Below are 22,073 nucleotides of genomic sequence, written 5' to 3' on the forward strand. Positions count from 1 at the left end.
AGGTCTCTGACTTCTTCCACCTCATCTGCTCCACCTGCCAGCTCCTTGACTTCTTGCACTGTATCCTGCTGCTGAAGAAGGATAATCTATTTCTCCTGCACTGGCTGTATTTATCCAAGTGCAGCAAAGGTTTTGTAAAGAGTAGATGCTAGTATGAAGTAGAGAAAATCTCTTTAAGCATGGACTTTGGGAGGTTGAAGTATGGTCAGTTCTTCTGTATTGAGAGTCTGCAAGTCTCTGGCTATGTGAGTTGTGGGTTGAAGGACAGGCAGAAAGAACTTTTTTCTGTCTGCAGAAGAACCATCTCTGTGGTGTGTATCTGTGCTACAAACTAGCTGGAAAAATCTGCCATAGTAAAATTGGAGGGATGATAGCACTACACCACCTCTAGGGTAGTTGTCAGTAAATTGAGAACAGATCTGCCACGCTAGTACAAAGCCCAGACTACACGCTGTTCTCTCTCAGGTTAGGGAGATGATTCTGATTTTCATCAATAGTTCATTAACCAAAATAAACTTGGAATCAAACAATCCAGTTCTCTAGCTTCTAAGTACTAACTCCTTAGGAATTCCTAGCCTATTTAGCTACAGCTACATAGACAGTAAAGAATTGTATTACTTTAGCAACGCAATGATAGGGAGAGCAGTACTGGTATCTCATCTGTAGAAGCTTGTGTCTGGAAGGTAGTATCTGTCACTGGAAGTGGAATTTTTTCCTGTAAATCTCCCACGCTGGAGCACAGACTGCCCTGTTTGTTCACCGTGCGTTCTAGTCCAGCAAACATTCAATGTTTGCTCTAATCTGACATGCTGTTTTGGCTTCCAGAGTTTAGAATTGAAGGATTATACAGTATTGTGCTAGAAACACCTCATGTTCTGTAATGTTTTATAGCAATTTATGTTTTTGATATAGAGGAAAATCTGTAGTGCAGGATTTGATTTTCAGATCTTTATGTGTATAGGGTTTTCCTGCTTAAATCTCTTAGAAAATATTACAAAGAGCGATCTCAGTTGTTGAGGTAACATGTATAGAGTAAAAGAGAATTAGCTGTGGGCATGCACCTTTGTGACCCAACTTTTGCAAGCCAAGGATTTACCTGCAGAATGCAGGAATGGGATCTGCATGTGTACGGGTTTAAATGTAATGTACATATGTGTCTGTGTGTATTTAAAAAAAAAAAAATTGCCTGTTTCTTCTGGGCTTTCATATTCTAGAGGTGTGTGACATTACTTGATTTGGTGCTTGTTTGCAATGCCAAAACAGCATCTAGAATTGCAAAATTTAAGGACATTTAAGAGTCTCTTGTTACACTTGATACTAAATCAAATTTAAAAGATTAACTCCACAATAACCTTAAATACATGCAGGTTTTATTTCTACTTAAAATGCTAACTGCATGCTTGTAGGATTCACAGAATCGTCTAGGTTGGAAAGGACCTTGAAGATCATCTAGTCCAACCATTAACCTAACACTGACAGTTCCCAACTACATGTCCCTAAGCGCTATGTCAACCTGACTCTTAAACACCTCCAGGGATGGGGACTCCACCACCTCCCTGGGCAGCCCATTCCAACGCCTAACAACCCGTTCTGTAAAGAAATGCTTCCTAATATCCAGTCTAAACCTTCCCTGGTGCAACCTGAGGCCATTCCCTCTTGTCCTATCGCTTGTTACTTGGTTAAAGAGACTCATCCCCAGCTCTCTGCAACCTCCTCTCAGGTAGTTGTAGAGGGCGATGAGGTCTCCCCTCAGCCTCCTCTTCTCCAGACTAAACAACCCCAGTTCCCTCAGCCGCTCCTCGTACGACATGTGCTCCAGACCCTTCACCAGCTTCGTTGCCCTTCTCTGGACACGCTCGAGTAATTCAATGTCCTTTTTGTAGTGAGGGGCCCAAAACTGAACACAGTCATCGAGGTGCGGCCTCACCAGTGCCGAGTCCAGGGGTAAGATCCCTTCCCTGTCCCTGCTGGCCACGCTATTTCTGATACAAGCCAGGATACCACTGGCCTTCTTGGCCACCTGGGCACACTGCTGGCTCATGTTCAGCTGGCTGTCAGTCAACACCCCCAGGTCCCTCTCTGACTGGCAGCTCTCCAGCCACTCCTCCCCAAGCCTGTAGCGCTGCTGGGAGTTGTTGTGGCCCAAGTGCAGCACCCGGCATTTGGCCTTATTGAACCTCATACAGTTGGCCTTGGCCCATCGCTCCAGCCTGTCCAGATCTCTCTGCAGAGCCTCCCTACCCTCGAGCAGATCAACACTCCCACCCAACTTGGTGTCATCTGCAAACTTACTGAGGGTGCACTCGATCCCCTCATCTAGATCATCAATAAAGATGTTAAACAGGAGTGGCCCCAAAACCAAGCCCTGGGGGACACCACTCGTGACCAGCCACCAACTGGATTTAACTCCGTTCACCACAACTCTTTGGGCCCGGCCATCCAGCCACTTTTTTACCCAGCAAAGCGTGTGCCCATCCAAGCCGCGAGCAGCCAGTTTCGCCAGGAGAATGCTGTGGGAAACGGTGTCAAAGGCCTTACTAAAGTCAAGGTAGACAACATCCACAGCCTTTCCCTCATCCAATAAGCAGGTGGCCCTGTGGTAGGAGGAGATCAGGTTTGTCAAGCAGGACCTGCCTTTCATAAACCCATGCTGCCTGGGCCTGATCATCTGGTTGTCCCACATGTGTTGTATGATGGTACTCAGGATGAGCTGCTCCATCAGCTTCCTGGGCACCAAAGTCAAGCTGACAGGCCTGTAATTTCCCAGATCCTTCCGACCCTTCTTATATATGGGTGTCACATTGGCCAATTTCCAATCTGTCGGGACCTCCCCGGTCAGCCAGGACTGCTGGTAAATGATGGAAAGCGGCTTGGCGAGCACCCCAGCCAGCTCCTTCAGCACCCTCGGGTGTATCCCATCCGGTCCCATAGACTTGTGTGTGTCTGTGTGATGCAGTAGGTCACTGACTATCTCCTGGATTGTGGGGGGGTCGTTCTCCCAGTCTCTATCATCTGGCTGAGGAGGCTGGATTCCCTCAATACAACTAGTGTTGTTATTAAAGACTGAGTCAAAGAAGGCATTAAGCCCCTCAGCCTTTTCCTCATCACTTGTTACCATGTTTCCTCCTGTGTCTAGCAGGGGATGGAGGCTCTCCCTGGTCTTTCTTTTGCTACTGACATACTTATAGAAACATTTCTTCTTGTCCCTGATTGCTGAAGCCAGATTAATTTCCAGCTGGGCTTTAGACCTCCTGATTTCCGCCCTGCATAGCCTCACAGCCTCTTTGTAATCACTGTGAGTGGCTAGCCCCTTCTTCCAAAGGCTGTAAACTCTCCTTTTCTCCTTGAGTTGCAGCCAAAGCTCCCTGTTCAGCCAGGGTGGTCTTCTCTGCCGCCTGCTCCTCTTAGAGCACCTGGGGACTGCCTGCTCCTGAGCCATTAACACTTCCTTCTTAAAGAGCGCCCAGCCTTCCTGGACCCCTATACCCTTCAGGACTGTCTCCCAGGGGATTCTGTCAAGCAGGTGCCTAAACTAGACAAAGTCAGCCCTTTGGAAGTCCAGGATGGCAGTTTTGCTGCCTCCTCTCCTGGCCTTTCTAAGAATAGAGAACTCTATTATTTCATGATCACATTTTCATTATCGCATTTCATGATTACGTTTCCCTTTGTTCTTTTTAGTAAACCCAGTGTGCATATGGATGGTGTGCTTTCACTAAGTTTAGCAGTAAATGTGTAAAAACAAAGGTAGTATTTCCTGTTTCAACATTTCAATAAAACAAAAGGGGAAAGGGAATTGCATTGATTTCCTGAATGAGCAGGTTGCAGTGGTGTGGCCAGGCTGTGGTGGATCTGCTGACTGGATGTGGGCTGAGGGGCAGAGCTCCCAGACACTCTGTTTACATGTGCTCTGACTCCTTTTCTTCCTTCTCACTGGTTTATTCACGTGATCTTGGGAAGGTTTTGTCTGAATACTGTTAGACTGTGGCTGCATACATAACAGGGAACACTGATAACAAGCAACAGATGGCAAGCAGATTTCAGTAGGAAGTTCTCCCTTATTTTTTTCAGTGCTTGCAGGTAAGGAGGTTACATGAACGAATTATAAGGGTGGAAGGAGCCTTTCTGTGTGTGTTTGAACAACTGTTGCTGCAATTCTGGTTTGAGCTATACCATGCTGTTTCTAACAATATCACATGGTGTGATGAAATGGAGATCACTGTGAGTCAGAAACACAGTAAATTACACACTGTGTGACTACGACAGCTCAATAGGAGCACCTATGGGTGAAAAAAGCATTAATACTTCTTTGAGCACTGTTGACATGCAGTAATTTTTTACTACTCTAATGAAAACATAACCAAATGAGCACATAAAACTCAGAGAGGAAAATATTTCTTTTGTACATGAGATAAAACTACACAAACAAATGTGTGCTATTAAGAGAAATTTTATTTCAAATGCAGAGCTTTAAGGTTAAAAATGTAATCTGTGACTGTGGAAATTTTTCTAGGATCTTATTCTTCTGTATACACAAGCTTTACTGAAAAGTGTTTGCTAACATAGGAAAAATAGCTTTCTGTTTAAAATACACACAGATGGAATCAAAAGCAAAAATACCATGGTCAATGGAGATTATATATAGCTGTAAGAATATCCTTCTAATTGCATAGTGGATCTTTCTGTAGTAAATCATTAAAATCCTCTCTAATTTTAGAATATATGTATTTTAGGAGGACATAAATCTCAATTGCTTCTTTCAGGTAGTTCAAAAGTCATGCAATGAGAGGTATTCTGGGCTTACAATATAACTGATAATCTATGAATTCTAGTAACACAGTTATTTAGTAATGCTTGTATGATAATCTTAACTATTAGGAGAAGTATTTTATACTTTCTTTGCATATCAGAGCTTTCAAAATAAAAAAAACTTTTAGAAGTTGTCTAGAGATGGCTTTAGCAACAGATAAATTGTCCAGCAAAAGAAGCTTATCTGAGTTGATATGATTGTACTGTGTAGATTTTTATTTGCAGGTCAATCTCATTAGAGCAAATAAGCTACTTGAAATACAGGATAAACAAAACCCTTTTTAAAAATGCAGAAAGATTCAGTAACTAGAACACACAGAAGTTAAACAGTTAATGATGGGGCTGCACTGGATTCAGTGTATTTGCAGATGTTGCTGCAACCAACTGCTGATTTTTCTCCCATCCTGTCAGGGAACTCTGCCAGCTGTGATTCATGGAATGATTTTTTTGCACTGAGTAATCTGTGGTTTTTCTTTTTTCCTCTTCCCCCTCCCTTATTTTTACCCTAAACTAAAGTGCTATTCATTTCAGCTAAAGGGAGGGGAAGCTTCCAAAGCATTAATACAAAATATTAAATACACCGTGCTTTGAGTAGAGGAATTTTAACAAACATTAAACTTGCAGTAATTTTACTTGGTCTCAGGCAGAGTAGTCCAGTGCAGAAAAAGTTTTATAACAGAATCAGCTTTTGGTTTTGCTAGTCATACAGTGTCACATTTCTTTTGAGACTTCTGTACTAGTATTGCTAAAGAACATCCAACTTTTGTGCTGATATTATGCCTCCTTTCTCACAGATCGCTCTGAACGAAATAAACCAGACTGCCGCTCTTCAGGGTAAGAATCGTATTTCTGTATTTATTCTTCCCTTCTTTTCCTTTTTTCCTTAATTTTTCCTTTTATGGGATGAACTAGGAAATTAGCCAGAAAAATAAAAATGCCATTCTTCTATTTCTGTTTTGGTAACAGTAATGAAATACCAAAATAACTTTGTGTTAAAGGTAATTATTTTATATTCCTTATGGGCAAAATTTTCCAAGGAATTAAGAGGGCTTACTACACTGTAATTGTGTGCACTTAAAATCCAAAGGCTTTTGTATGTATCATGTACAGGGTTGTTTGGTAAAACTGTGGTTTAAGACCAGAAGCCCTCATGGCTTTTACTTCTTTGGATTGCTTCTGTAGCAAGGAAAGTAATTCTTGCTTCAGTCAAGAATAGCAATACGTTATTATTTATTCCATTAACTCTGATCCCATCATACCTAAGGTTTCAAAACTGAGAGAAGCCAACGAACGGGTATTAAACAAAATACACACAGGCACAAACATTATGTGTTTAGAATTTCCATCAGCAGTTGCCATGAACTTCTAAGCTATTGATTTGCAAGGCCACATTTTCCCTTAAGCTAAAGAATATTCTCTAGTTGTTCTTCTTAGACTCTAGTTTTTTTAAAAACTCTCTTTCTCTTTTGCCTTATTTCCAAACTCTCCCTCTCAATTCTCCACCAGGGAATAGGATCTCATCCATATCCTGTGGTGGGTAATGGGATTTTAGTGAAGTAAAGTGATAGAACTAGCTAACACTGGCTCTCCTGCTCCTTTGTGAAAAGCCTTTCCAAAGGATGCCCCTTGTGTCCAGCCTTCTGACATGACATTTTGACATGACCTTTTAATTTGGTTTTTACAGTCTGATTTTCTTTTTGTTAGATTTTTACAGTACAGTGGGGTAGCTTTTATGGCTACATGAACAGAGGGAACTGTAGACTTTTCTTAAAGCACAGTTGATGTGTTGTATCTACTGTGTGATGTGATGGAAGGGAGGATGCTTTTCCCTTCCCTCCCATATCTGCAACAGCACTGTGGCTATTTCCAACAGTGTGTTTAAGTTGCAGGGGAGTATTGCCTTTGTCCTTTATTACTTATATCTACTTAAAACATCAATCACTGTATTTCCTTTTATAATTAAAAATACTTAACTTTTTTCCTTAAAATGATGCAGTTACAGTCTATGTGTTTTAACTTTTATTAGATCATATTGTATTACAATCATGCCAAATAAATCCAAATCATCAAAAGGAAATCTAGTTTTATCAAAATGTTTCATTTAAGCTTGAAACAGTTTCAGTCTGTTCCCTGTTCTTCTGACTGGTCTTTCTCACCAGTACCTTTTTGCTCTGGATTGTATTTTAGAAGTTCTAATTTGGAATCAAAAGCAAAGTAAAACTTCAGATTTTTTCCATGGAATTCGAGTTTCAAATGTGGACCAGCCCTGACAACAAAGCACTGCCCTAAATTGTCTGGGTTACAGATTCCAAATTCTCATGTCAAAAACACAGAGAAATTAACAGTATAAAGTAGGTTACTCATAATGTTGAGAAAAATGCAACTTTCAATAGTCTTTCGTTCCTCTTAGTAGCGATGTGCTTTCTAACCATATCTATGTATCTTCTGCCCCCCTTCTCAATCTCACTGGCCTTCATGTCATGATAGTTCTGCTTTCCAGGGTGATCTAGGAGGAACAAAAGTCATTGTTTAAAGGGTAGTGTGGTTTAGTGCATGTCTCTTTGCTGCTTCTAGGCTAGAGCAGGAGCAGCCTTGACATACTCAGTTAATTGATACTGCTACACTCTGTGTTTCATCTCTCATTATAGTTGGAAGCATAAACCTGTGGTGAAAAATTGATGGGTGAGAGTCTTATCCCCAGTCTGGCCATATCATGTCTGGGAAAAGGTCTGCAGCCGCTTGAAGAACAGAGCCCCTTGCTATAAGAAGAGGGAAAACTAAATAGTGAAGTATGCAAGACTTAATTAAAGTGCAAAGCATACTTCTCTTGTAACACGGGCAGCATTTCAGACCTGTTTGAGTTCCACTGTGGACAATTTTATGGCTTGTGCCATTTTTGTGATGAGCTACTATACCCATGATGCTTTCCTCTCTGGGGGCAGCTCATGACAAGGGAAAGAGAAAATACAATAGCTCAAAGGCATCTTGTCTACTTTTTCCTTAAGCTGCATGTTGTGGGATGCATCTCTTAAAATCACAACATATCATCCCTCTCATGATCTAAAGTGGAACAAAAATGACCCTGCAGGTCTTTGTACTTGGACTGAAGGTCTAGTAACAAGAATTTCTGCAACAGAATTACTATAAAAGAATGGCGGTGGATATGAGGACGCTAGCTGACCAGATGAAGTCCTATGCAATGAGCCTTAAGAAAGGTAGATATCCTAAGATGAAATAGTGGGTGTGGATGTTTTCGAGAAAGCCAGAGAAGTAGAAGTTTATTTTGTGCAAAGCCCTGGTGAGATCTTGCCCACAAGTCTGTCCAGTCTAATCACAAATATGGAACACCGGGATAAGAAGAGACAAAAAACACCCAAACACCACCAGCAACTCCTCAGGCTCTGTAAGGTTAAGTTCTAGTCTGGAACGCAGTCAGTTTAATTAAAAGATCACATGACAATATTTCTTGTGATTGCAGGGGTCTAAAGCTTGTCCTTTCTGATACCACGTTCTTATATGTTTCTGTGTATTTCTAGATCAGCTTGTTCTTTAGTCTTCACAGTATTAGGGATGAAGACCTCCTATACAGTGAAACAGGAACAGTTTTAAAACATAGCTAGGACACAATTAATTTGCAATGAGACGCATATAAAAAAACTGTTCTAGATAGAACAGTGTATAAATGATATTTAATATAGTTCCTTTTATTATAGGATGATGCCATTTACATAATGCAGGGTGAAACATATTTATAGCGGTATCAGAAACTCTGACAAATACTCTAGTTTTGTTATTAGCCTATCAAATGTTTATTATGGGAGAAATGCTACAGGAAGGTGGAGTATTCTGAGTGGTGATACTGGGATCTAGCATGACCCTGGGAAGAAATTTGGGGAGTGGATGAACCAAAGACCATAGGTAATGGTTTAAAAGAATAGATGATGCTTTGTGCATTAATACACTATCCTTTGCCTCTTTTGGCAATTAGCAGCCATCTGCAATGCAGGTGACTTTATCTAAAGTGAGGAGTAGCAGAACAGGGCCTGTGGATATCTTTTTCATGTACTGCTCCACAATGATTTTTTTTGTTAAATATAAGCACATTAGTAAGATCAAAACAGATGTTCCCTGAATCCAAATAGTAAATATTGCTATGTTAAATTTTTAACAAGATACATTTTATTTCATGACCTAATATTAACCATCCTTCAATTGTTATATTTCAGACAGTATTAAAAATGTCTGTACTGGTAACAGTGATCTGTAATTATCAGTAGTCCTTGATTTTGCTGTCAGGTCACGCACTCTTGGCTCTGATAGCTTCAGGTCATGCACTGCTGTAACACAGGTCAATTAGGTCAAAAGAAATAGACCCTTTAGTCTTATGCATCTAAATGTTTTCAAACTGAAAATTATATGATAGTAATAGGATAGAAGACTTCAGGCATCCATATATTTGCAGTTAATCCCTGAACATGAGTAATTAAATTCATTATGCTTTTTTTTTTTTTTTTTCCTTTGGGGTAAGGATTATAGATCAAAAAATCCTGAAACACAGTCTTGTGATGTGATATAATTCATTGTCGTTGCCTTGACCTTGGAGATGAGAGGACGAAGGTATCTAAACACTGCAACAATTTATTGAGAGACTTAGTAGCATCAATCACTTGAAGTCAAGTCATTTTTACTTTTAAAATCTAGGAATCTACTGTGAAAGCTTGCCCTCAAAATGGAGAGGGGGAGGAAAATAATTAGTTCATTTCTAGAAATAGATTCTAGGTTTTACTGCCATATAGTCTGCCTGCTGTAATGTGCTAAAGTTCTTTTACAGCTGGTTGCCTTCATGTGATTGAACTAAAATGGGCTTTTTTATTTAAAATACATCAAGTCAACAATACAAATAGACACAACCCTTCCTTTGTTCCTTTATAAAGAGGCACTTGAAGTGGCTGATCAAAGGGGCTACAGATCCCTTTAGTGAGGATCTGGTAAATCAAGATACCATTTTTATGAATGGTATTTTGTATCTTACTTTGGTTTTAGGTTTTTTTATGTAGCAGAATTCCATTAGTGAAAGCTTTCTCCGCATTTTTATTTCTTCTGCTATATGATGTTGATCTTGTGAAATTGTGTTTAATAAGTATTGCAGTAATAGTCTGACTATATCTTAAGAATATGTTTTCCCAGATCATCTGTGAAGCCTGAAAGACACCTTTTGATTAAGATCTTAAGCCTTTAACAGAGCATGAAGGGAGTCTTAAGGCATAGGCCTGAGAATATAGTGGAACTGTCCTCACTTTATAGTTAAATCAGTGTGCTTTTACAAATCAATGTGGTTTTGAGATCTTGAGAAAACAGACAGTAATAGGATTTTCTGTGTTGTAACCATTACGGTGGTCGGTCATTTAATAATTCCAGCTTTGCATATCTGAAGGGGAATATGAGACTCCTTCCTTCTTCTGCAGAAATCTTGCTAGCTCCTAACCTCTGAAGCCTGGATTCTAGTTTGAAGGTTCTCAAAAATTGCTGCTGACATTTGTGCATGTTAACAACTTGAGTCATTTTGTTCTCGGGAGTAATTTCACTGCTAATTTTGTAGGTCACTTAACAGTTTTTGTGTGTTTTAGATAAATTTAAAATCCAGGGTACTGTATTGGAATTGGGCATTGAAGAGAGTGAGAGGTGCTCTTGTAACCCTACCAAAGACCTCTACTTCTCTGTTGTGCTTTAGTCAAATGGGCAATATGGAGAGGCTTTGCTACTGCTGCTTCTGGTCTGAGAAATCACAAAATGGTGGAAATGTTGGTGGGAAGGGGCCTCTGCAGGTCATTTAGTCAAACATTTTGCTTATAGTGGAAAGATGCTAACACTAGATCAGGCCAGTGATGTCTTTTTCTAGCCAAGTCTTGAAAACCTCCCAGGAGAGAGATTGAGCCCCCTTATTTTCAGCCCACTTATAGGCTGCTTGTCTGTCTCATACTAACTCAGTTTCCAGATGATAATGCTGTGGGAGACAGTGTCAAAAGAACAAGTCTAAATCTAGTTCTTTAGTTCAGACACTGACTACTTAATATCCAGAAGGACCAGATTCACAAGCATCCTGAAATACAGTTTTTCATTGCTGTTGTTCAAAAGCCTTGTATTGTTCACTGGCAATTGTCTGCATTACCTTGTCAATGCAGCTGTTCCACAGAGGAAAATTTCAGGCTTTTGCCCATCCAGCCAGTGTTGCAGACTGTAATACAGATCTGAAGTTTGAGACTTTGAACCTTGCTGACACTCCATCTGAAAGGGAAGAGTTGTGTGTAGAAGAAATGTTGGGCATGACACTAGTTTTACTGTTACATTCTTATTATTTAGCTTTTACAATTTTTAAGGCTAGGGAGTAGCAGGCTACTCTTAGCCTAATCATACTTTTAGCTTGGGAAAAGAGGAATGTCCTGCTTTTGTACAGTCCTGGTAGGTCAGAAGTTGATGTAATAAAAAGTATCTAGTCTCCTTCCCAAACCCTTGGAGTGCAGTTTCACAATTGCCCTGCTCCTAAGCCCGTGCCACTCCAGAAGTAAGGATCTCATTCCCTCCTTTGGGCTGTTAGCAGTGTTCATGTGGTTAGTTGGATCAGAAGGCTGATCTCCAGGGAAAAAAAATAGCTGCATCTCCACTTTACAGATGAAGCAGGTTCAGCAGAGGGAGGCAGAGTGATTTCTTGCAAGTCAGACAATAAATCAATGGCAGAACTGGAAGCAGGACCACGGTGTTGTGACTTTTGTTGTTGGTATCTAAAAAGTAGGATCATGTGGCTCTGTTTTTTTCATTCTGAGAGCTAAATTTTGGGCTCAGTCACTTGGAGCATGGTGCAATCCCACTGGTTAAGTGTGGATTTAAAGTCATGAAACTTGTGATTGGAATCTTTCTTTGTTTATCATGTGTTTCTGGTCAGCAGCACGTGCTGTGCAAGTCGGAGATGTTCCTCCTGGGAGCAGAATAAGCTGGAGCAATTTTGTGCAGCATATTTCTTTGGCAGCTTCTTTGCCACAATAAATCATTATGTTTAATTTGTTCTTTGCAATGTTAATTTTCCCTGCTCAGTTTATACTTACCTGTAAATGAGAAGAAAAATCTCAGGTAGAGCGGAGGGAAAAATGGCAGATGGGTTCAGCTTAGTTGTTGGCAATTAGGGATTGTGTGGGTATCTAGAGACTGTTGCTGCGGGTGTTTGTTTTAATGCTGCCAATTCATCACTGTTGCAGTGGGGATTTTTGGCTATTCGTCTCACAGATAGCAGTAAAGACTTATTGTGAAGGGCGCATCCTAGCTAGCCTTCCAGATTCCTTATTTCTAAACAGAGAAGAGGGATTTGTTTTAATAAAAGAGCGCTCTGTTCCTGGTTTCTGCAAAGGGAATTTTGAAGGACTGTTTGCTTTGGTGCCCTGAACAACTCCTTCTGTTGTCTGGGCTGCTCTCCAGTGCTTAGGCTAATTCATAATGGAAAATAATGCTGAGAATGAGATGGTTGTTGAAGCAATAAAGAGAAAAAGGTTCACCCTCCTTCTTCACTGAAAGAATTTCAGTGTTTCTTTGGGCATCTTGTTTCACTGTCCCATCACCTTTTGGAGGAGACTCCTGTAGAAGGTACTGAGGACCATCCAGACACAAGGCCACCCTCCTTGTGCATTAGGAGGATTGTCTGGGACATAAACAACCATGATAGACCTCAGTTCTGGAAAAGGTGGTTTCAGGAAGCACACAATTACACATCACAGCTTTTTTTAGTCATGGAGCTTTCCTTTTAAAGGTCATTTTTGAGAAGCCTTCACTTTTTCCCTATAAAATGGCAATAATTCTCTTTAAAACAACCATATGGCTTTGTCTTTTAACCCTGCTTTAAGATGGATGGAAGATGTGGGGAGAACTAGAATTCTCTGTTTATAAGTAACATGTGATGGGCCAAATTAATCAGTCATGGGTTTAATTCTGCTTCTTTATTATTATTGGTTTTTTCTCCCCAAGTCACGTCAATGACAAATAGCACATTAAATTTATCTGGTGGATGGGAAGGGGGGCTGGAAGGAAATTCTTTTCAAAGGTATTTGTAATAGTCTCAAAGAAAACAGAGAAGGAGGAGGAGCTGCTAAGGGAAGCCTATGGGATATATGTCAGGAGCAGGTTGTAAACTTCCAGCTCAGGAGTAGTAGTAGTTTGGTTCTCTCTGAAAGAGTTTCATGTTGATATTTTAAGAGTGCTGGAGCTGATACTTGAGCTTTGGTTTATTTCCCTAAGGATTTATGTAGATTTCTGTCTAGGTTCAGGTCAGTATCTACATTTTCCTTCATCTCTGGAATATGAGTGGGAGAGCTCGGTTTGCAATATATTGCGTTGGTTTCCATGGCCTCTTACTCTGATGTGCACAAGAGAGAAGAGATTGTTACTTCTTCCTTTTTTTGTTCTTTTTTTCTGTACTTCTCACCTGCTTTGTCTTTTCATTGTAAATTATTCTTTGGTGTCTGCAGATCATTCTAGTATAGATAATTGGTTACCTTAAGTAGCATCTGATTTGGCAGGTTGAACATTGAAATGATTGATCAAGTACTCTTTCAAAGCATGTTACAGTTGCATCCTCACCACATCATGGGGGAAAAAATATTCCTAGTGAGGCCTGTCACATTGATAGTTTTTTTCCTTCTTACTGTACTTCTGTCTAATGCTTGCTGTGCAGTTTGCACAGCTGTACTTTAGGCTCTGATTCTGTCATTTGTAAACATTGCATTTCTGATTTTGCTACAAAATTTCGCTTTTCAAAAGTGGTATTTTGCTCAGTGCGAGTATCACCATTTGAGTTTAAGCCATGTTTACATACGGGATTTGTCCTAGTTTTGACCATCTGTGACAAACCACAAGCTCAGCTGAGCTAGTACTAGCCCTTAGTGTAGATATGAATGAGCTGCTTTGCATCTGTTTCCAGCTACTTCAGCTTCAGGAAGAGAGAACTAAGAGTCAGTGGTACAAAAAGTCATGTTCCCTTGGAGCCTACAACCAAGGCAGGTCCCTTGATACAAAGGTCTGAAATTAAACCACACAGCCCTAAATGTGGAAAATACTCATGTAAGTATGGTCTTTATAAGTGTGCCTAGCCACATCTTAATCTTGGGAGAGTTGTTATGAGAGGTTTGTCATCTGTGCTGGGTATAGTGGATATTCCCATCTCCTGATGCTTGAGGCAAATGTTGACTTCTAATTAAAGAGAAGGTCCAAATCTAATCATGGTGTTCCAACCACAAACAATGATTACTTTGTTAAATCTCTCTTTTGATCTACAGTATAATATCTAGTTCAAGCAAAAGAAGTACATCAGTGATCTCATGTTATATTAAGCAATATTTTTGCTTGGAATATATGCTTAGTGGAAAGAAATAGCTTTGATTTTACTACTGTAATTCTTCTGTTCCCTGTCATCTGGACTTCTGCTTCCCCATTCACTCACACACCAGCATCTAGTATTAATACAGTATTAGTTCAAACAATCCTGATACCATTTTATGATTGGACCAGTTCATGAAATTTCCTTCTTCTCCCAAGAACAGAGTTTCTTTTGGGCAACTGCTTTTAAGACCATTGTGTTGTTTTATTACCTTGTTTCCCCTGCCCCTTCTAAAACACTAGGTCCATGCTAAAAGCATGTAGCACTCCTGACAGGTGAATGTTGGACCCCTAGGAAGGAAGAGGACAGTGTCATGGGACAAGTACAGTGATGACAGCTGCAGGTGAGACATTCTCACCACACCTTACTCGTGTATAGGACAGAAGATTATTTGCTTTTCTGCCCAATCTATTGTATTCCTTCTGAGGCTGTTGACAAGGAAGTGTGTTGTGTCAAATGAACGTTTTATAGTATGAACAGACTACCAGTGCTTTCTGTTAATAACAGCATTTTTTTTTTCCATCTAGGACAGATCTGAAATGACGACACAGTTACCTGTATTTCCTTTAAATATTATTCCCATATTGTCTTTTGTAGGTTTTTTAAATGATGTCAACTAGTATTTGAATTGGCAAAATGTGCTTCTTAGTATGGTAACTGTCTTGCTGCAGGTGCTAAACAGGTATTTTGCATAGTGTAATACAGATGTACTTAAATGGCGATACCAAACAAAATCATTAATGTTCTTGAAGGGTGCAAAATAGAAATTGCCAAGATTATTTTTATGTTAAAGAAAATCAGAATTTTCAAATGTCTTTAAAAAGTAAGCAACCCAAGATTTGTCCTTTTATCTTAAGATTTATATTATTAGAACAGCTGAAGTAATTGGAAAAAATGGTGAAGCTTTCAGACAGGCAGCTACTTCCATCCTGAAAGACAACTAAGGGGGTGTAAAAATGGCCTTTGTGGAGCAGACCAAAAGTCCACCGATTCCAGTATTCTTATTCTGTCTTTGCCTATGTGTGAAGTAGAAACCTAAAGAAAAAAAAATAAGGAAAAAACAAGTGTGCATTGGAAAGTATCCATGCATTCTGTCAGCATCCAGTTTGTATGACTCAAAGGCCTCAGAGAGGTGATGTTTTGTACGTAATAGCCCTCAATGGATTTTCTTTAGTTTTTTTTGAATTCATACACACTTTTAGCACCCGTAGTGTTTTGTGGCAAGCAGTGCCACAGCTTAACCTCATGTTGCATGCTGAAAAGCATCTTTGACTCTTCCAAACTTGGTGTCTGCTAGTTTTATATAATGCTTTCTACGTCCTGTAGTGTAAGAGACTTAGCTGTCATTCCCTATAGCTTTGCTGCTTCTTGAGAAAGTTAAAATGCCATTGTTCTGGGTTTAAACAGATCATGTTAATCAATTAGGCAGTCTTAAGAAAAAGGTCACTATTACTTTTGGAGGTCCAGAGGCATGTTAGCAAGGGGAGAGGGAGATAAGGTTGTTGACTGACATGAGAAAAAGGACTGGAACAATTTAATGCCTTTGGAGTTAAGGGCATCACTGAGAGTGGAGGTTAGAGAAATTACCTGTTATATTATCTGAATCCAGAGCCTTTAAGCTGCACTGGAGAGTATTTTTCTTAAATTTATTTTCTAAGCCTATCTTTGTAAAGATTTGGGATCAAGAGTCAGAGGTCAGAGGTGAAGTGGTTGGTATGAGAGGTTGTTATAAACCTGCTGGTCCCTGGTTTTTCTATTCTTTCAGTTGCCTGAGTAAGCTGAACCTGATACTTTGTGGCTCTTTAATTTCCTCTGCCTAATTTACCTGATGGCATATGGTGCACTGATTGAAGTGCATGGAGGAGCATGTGAAAGAGCCTTGGATTTGGGAGATTCTTACAGGCTAGGGAGGGGCATCGATTTCTGTGGCCGTGAAATGTTTTGGCAAGGTATTTCTTATGGCTGTTGTTCCGGAAAGGTCCGGTTCAATCCTTTCTTCAAGGTGCTTGTTGCTGAAGCTAAATTTAGTTGAGTGGCGAAAGGTGATGGTAGTGATTAGTTCTTCCAAGCTATAACCATCCATTAGAGGCTGCAGTATTTACTGAATTGCCATATAATTTGAGGTCCATGATGTTGTAAGACAGTCAGGGTATATGATTGAGGGTAGAGGAAGTTCCTGTTGTCTCGTAGTATGTTTGCATGGTGACTTGCTCAAAGATGAGATCTGTTTCACTGGAGAAGTGTCCCCAGCAGTTAAAAGCCTTCTCTCGGTTGTTGAGATAGGTATTTTGAGTGCTCTTACAGCAAATTCAGTGCTGTGCCCATCTATGAGGGTTTTGCAGTGTGTTTGGGATAGATGCAGGTTTTGTGGGTGTAGGTGTGATTTTAAAAAATCTGTTTTGCTCTTATGGTTGATGTTTCTGTTTCACACTTGGAAAAGAATTTGAGTATGTAAAAACTTTGCTGTTTTTCCCTAACCTGGGCTAACAAAGATATTACCTTTACCTATACTATACCCTACCTACATCATTGTAGAATCAGAATTACAAGACTTCAAAAATAATCTTTGATGCGTATCTTTTGGGAATGGTTGACTTTAATCTCAGAGTTACTGCATCTTTGTGAATGAATAGAAAGGACTGCAGTTTAAGGTGATATTTAAACTCAGAGGTGAACATTGTAGACCTACAGTTGTATGAATGTATGATTTGTTGTTATGTAGTGCAAGTTTCTGGTTAATCATTTTCTGCATTTTGTAACCAGAAGCTCTGTCAATATCTGTGGTTTAGAAGAAAAGGAAGTGTTTCAATGTTTTTGGAGGAAGGGCAAGGGAAGAGTATATAGGCAAACATGCCATTTCTCTGACTGAGCTGCCTGCAGGGCACTTTCCAGAAAGACAGGTCTGGTGAAGGGTGTGGTTATGAGATTTATTTTACAATATCTGTGCACTGTGCAGTCTGTAAGGGCCACTGTTACAAGTTCATGGACCTCATGTATTCTGGGTGTAACTGGGTGAGTCAGCAGTCCATTGGAACAAGATGTGATGATGCATGAAGATAGTTTTACTTTTGTGAGACTTTAACATGGGAGGGTTGAAAATGAGCGTTTGTGCTGCTTGTTAAATGATTTATTTTACTTTTAGATATAAATGGCCAGTTTGAAGCCAGTATGTCTCTTTATATGGATGACCTTGTAATATTCTTACACACATTTTTGGCTGCTGGTTCACATTTACAGTGTAGAAGGGTTTTTGGTTTTTGTTTCTTGTTTTTAAGTGCTGATGTAAGACTTAACTATATTTGATGCATGGGTATAATACGTCTGTCTTATAGACTGTCCCTTCACCACAAATGTCTTTGCTGTGAACATACATCTTATGATAAAAACAATGAGGAAATTCCTTTTGTTTCCTAACTTAGCTAAAGCTTAAACTCCAGCATATTTCACGCTACTCATTTGACTCAGAGGGTCTATGAAGAAGTTGAATTAGGCTAAAGGAGCGTGGAAATCCTACCAGATGGGACTTGTCAAAGAGCTCAGCATTGACCATTGTTGTACTTTGAAATTCTCAGAGGTGCTCAGCTGATTTTTTGGCACTGAGGTCACACCAGCATTGAACACTTCTTGTAATCCCATTTCTGGGGTTTAGGTTGAACTTCACATTTTGGATGTTTCTCAAACATCTGGCTTTTGTATTTCAGAGCTGGAATTGTGTGCTGTTAATCTCTGACTGGGCAGGATCCAGATACTATTTTAGCTGTTTGGTACTGTCTCCTGGAAGTGAGACTCAATCCATCTGCCAGAGGCCTTAAGGTGCCTCAAGATTCCCCAGGAACTCCTTCCTCATACATACACTAGTTTCCTCCTCAAAGGATGCACAATAGTTGAAGTAAATGGGCCTATATTTTACAGGTTATTTTTACATAGAAAACAAACAGATCTAGGCAAAATAACAAACACCTGTACCTTGTTCCCTTGGTTCGATTACTGTTCTGAAGTCTTTCAAGTCTGTATGCTTGCAAGTACCCAAGCATTCTTCTCTGGATTCCTTACCTCCAGCTCATGCATAGTTCCTGCTTGTTCCTCTCTGGAGCCACGCTCTGTTGTGTTTCTATTCCTAAACTTCTCAGCCTCTGTTTTCAAAAGGTCAGCTGAAATACACCCATCTTTTCCTTGCTTTGGGTGATTTTCCCCCCATCCCCTAGTCTTTTCTCTTTGTTGATCTGCAGGTAACTCGTTTGGGGATTTAAGATACTGTTGTAAAGCAAAGTGTTACCTATTTTGTTAGTAATCATTATTAATGCTTCTGGTCATATGAGGACATTCGCATACTACTTTTTCCCTTTACAAAACTTTAAAGATAATCTTAAAACTATACTTACATGTTCTATGAAGTACACAGACTATTTGAAAAAAACCTGAATATCCATACTTTATAATAGTTAAAGCCCTGTAAAGATATCTTGAATCCTGGGGATCCAGATCTACAGATTTTTTTTATGCCTTTGTCCTGCTCATCCTTCATGATTAAACCAGGTTTTATTCATCTGTGATGTCAATTACAAAGGTTCTGGAGCTCATTCAGCCAGCAGATTGTATTTGATGTACAGAGATGTATGAAGCAAGCAGAATGTCCTTGTCCGTGGCTAGGGAGGGCTTTGATTTACTGACTGAAATGCTACTGCAAATTATTGAACCAAAGAACCATTTTTCAGAAATAAGCTTTTTTTTGTATTGTTTAACTGTATAAGTAGGGCACCATCAACTTTCACCATCAAACTTTTCATATGGAGTTTGCAAATGCAGAAACTCCATAGCCTTTAATGGTAAAGAATTTCCATCAGAAGAAGCTGCAGTTTACAACCAAGTTGTTTTATCTGAAGGAGCTGGTTCTTCCCTTCAGTTTTTTAACCATTACTTTTGTGTCTGAATATATTGCTGGCTGGGCCCAAATAAACTGTCACTATCACTATGACAATTCAGCGATACTTGCATTTACATTTACAGTGCTACATTACTATTACTGCTAGAATATTTCCTACCAAGGTTAAATTGTCTTTAAAGCATAAATACCATTTATTAATTTTAATCAAAACATACTAGCAGGCTTATCACAACAGTGAGTAAAAATATGTTGATAGATGGCATAGAGGAGAATATTCTTAGCTGTTACAGGAGGGCCAAACTTCAATAAACAGAGCTCTCTGTTCTTGTAACATACATTTATCGGGAACTGAAATCAGGCAATGTACAATGAAGAATAACTTGAATCATGCTCTGAGGCCTTTCTGGAATGGACATGTTCATACAGTCATCTTCAGGAGCGAGGTGCAGTTCAGCCCAGGTTATTGTCTGAAAGAAAATGTCAGGGGAAATCTGGCTAGCATGTCTAGCTTTGGATCACGAAAGAGTTAATTCGGAGTGCACATGAGTTGAGTGACTCAGTTTCACAAACAATTTGGGAGGTGTTTCAGCTGTAAGATTTAAGCTGGACATTATTAAGTGTGGAAGCTGTCGTAACCTCATGACTTATAGTTTGCTGTGAGAGTTGGAGTGTGAAATGTTATCTTCTGCTGCCATTATCTGCTTTGATTTCCTGCCTGTGTTCTGCCTTAAAATTGAAGGTTTGGTTGCTAAAATGTGGTCCCTAAGTATGACAGTGACAAGCACATGAATATGTAATGAGTGGTTGAAGAAACAGCTAGAGAGCAATTCCTGAAAGGCTTTCCCTATGCTGATCAACATGAACTGTTTTAATTAGCTGAGCAGCTGGATTTTAGCTGCTTCTTAACTACATCCTCACTTGTCCGGACAGTGGGAAGTCACAGTTGCAGCATTCATTAAGTGATGCAGAAGTAGACATCCTCAGCATAGTGATGAGGATTGAATTGTCACCGGACTTAATTACTGGTTCAGGATTACTTGCTTTTGGGACTAGACCCAAGAGAGAAGTAAAGTTGTACCAAGGTGAGTCTGATTTCCTAGATGACAAGATCTTACTATTGAGCCTGTGATTTCTTGGGTGGTTGGATATTTATTAACCTCCTGTACCCGTAAGGCCATGACAGTACCCCATGATTTAGCAGAGAATGTGAGAGTGCATCGTCATTTTACAGAGAGGCCACTGTGGTGCCAGGCTGCTGCCAGCTCCTTTTTTTCTGGTGCTTGTCTGACCTCCCAGTGAGCCAGTCTGGATGACCAGCACTAACAGGAAAAAAAAAAAAAAAAAGTGGATCAACTGATATTGAAGGGTGAGAAGAACAGCTGACCCAAGACGTAGCCAGCATTTGGTGATTTGCTGTCAGATTAGCTGCAGAGTCACAGATTTAAGGTTTGGTTTTGTGAGTAGAGCCTGAGCTGCTACCCCAAAGGACTGCTGCGGGCCTCCCCAGCTGTCCGCTTCCACTGTTTCTCCAGCATCACCCTGGTGCTCCTGTGGCCCTGCAGCCAGCTGGAGCAGTCAGCCTATCTGGCTGAAAACTAATGGGGATGTTTGGGATGGGATTGTTTGTTGTTAGCAAAATTGTGTGGCTGATCCAGCAGACTTGTGACCATGTCAGCACCAACACAAGAGAGCTGGTGGAAATGGTGAGCATGGGGGAAAGCGGGACTACTGGCTGTGCAGTCTCCGCTTCTCTTACGCTAATGGAGAAATTGCACCTGGAGTCCTTGTGTCATGCAATTTAATTTACATGTATCAGTTGGAGAACTGGGAGTCTTCTCTGCAGTGGAGGCACTGAAGAGGCTGGTCACTGTGGATACATTTTCAGTGTAGATTCACTTAATCCACAGGATTAATACGGTTCTGTCTACTGCATCCACATCATGAAGATGGGATAGCTGTGACTCTTCTGTCTTAACTTTAGTCAAACTAACAGGTCTGTCTTTGGCCTGCTCTCAGGGTGGTGGTAAATCTGATCTTTTGCACCACCCTTAATTTAACTATAAAATTACCGATATCTTTGTGTGACTCAGTCTGCAGTGAAATCATTTAGGTGCCATTTTAAACATTTTGTGTTTGGAATAATGTCTTCTAATAAGTTTTTGAAATGTTACACTGTTGTATACTGGCTGTTATAAAGATGACATGATTTCTAAAGTAACTGAAAGAAATATATGATGCCTTTTATTAAGCTAGTGTTTTGACTCACAGTAATTTCAACATCAGCTATTTAATTCTTGGCTCACGTTCCAAGAAGTCACAAGACATTAAACATAGCAACATTTAAACTTTTTTTTTCTCTGTGTGTGTGTATAAAACAGTCAATAACCACAATTAAAAATGTATTAAAAAGCTTTTACACAGGTATGTGAACCTAAGGACTGATATTTTAAGAAAAACTTCGTATAACATGATGTGAAGGATAAATTTTGAGACTTTGCAGCAGATGCTTCAGTATATTCATTTTTTAGAACAAGTGATCATTCTTTTTCGTTTTTTTTTCCCCCACCAGGCTTTTGTGTATGTCTAGAGTGATGTATGAAAGAAGTGCAATCAGTTTTCCTTTAGAATATTCATTGTTATGTCAGTTTAGATAAAGAAACCGAAGATCGTGGTTCTGATAAAGGGAGCAGATGTTGTTGGAGGATTGCTCAATTCCTGCTGAGAATCCCATGCAAGCCAATAAGATACTGGTGGAAGTAGATGAAGGAGGAATGCTGAGACAGAACTGTAGCTTGGGATGTCTTTTGTATGCCAAGCAGTCCCACAACCCGAGGGTGATGACTGTAGATAGCCTGGGGAGACCCCCCTAAATGGCTGTGGGTATGCTAACAGGCAGGGGGGAGCAGTCGCAGCCAGTACTGCCGGTGTACTCCAGAGGCAGATAAAGCCCAGCACTCCTCTGCC

General features: G+C 40.0%; 1 protein-coding gene across 4 annotated transcripts in view; it reads left to right on the plus strand.

Moving 5' to 3' along the window:
• Positions 1–22,073, plus strand: part of SH3D19 (SH3 domain containing 19) — an 89,384-nt gene that overhangs the window by 17,277 nt on the left and 50,034 nt on the right. For all 4 annotated transcript variants that reach the window (XM_074823030.1, XM_074823029.1, XM_074823027.1 and 1 more), the window contains exon 2: positions 5,601–5,640. Coding sequence is in view for 2 of the 4 variants with exons in the window: in XM_074823027.1 (XP_074679128.1) it covers positions 5,601–5,640 (40 nt within the window). In the remaining 2 variants the exon portion in view is untranslated. The remainder of the gene's footprint in view (positions 1–5,600; positions 5,641–22,073) is intronic.

The sequence above is a fragment of the Strix aluco genome, chromosome 4 (genome assembly GCF_031877795.1).
Source record: "Strix aluco isolate bStrAlu1 chromosome 4, bStrAlu1.hap1, whole genome shotgun sequence".
NCBI classification, from domain to species: Eukaryota; Metazoa; Chordata; class Aves; order Strigiformes; family Strigidae; genus Strix; species Strix aluco.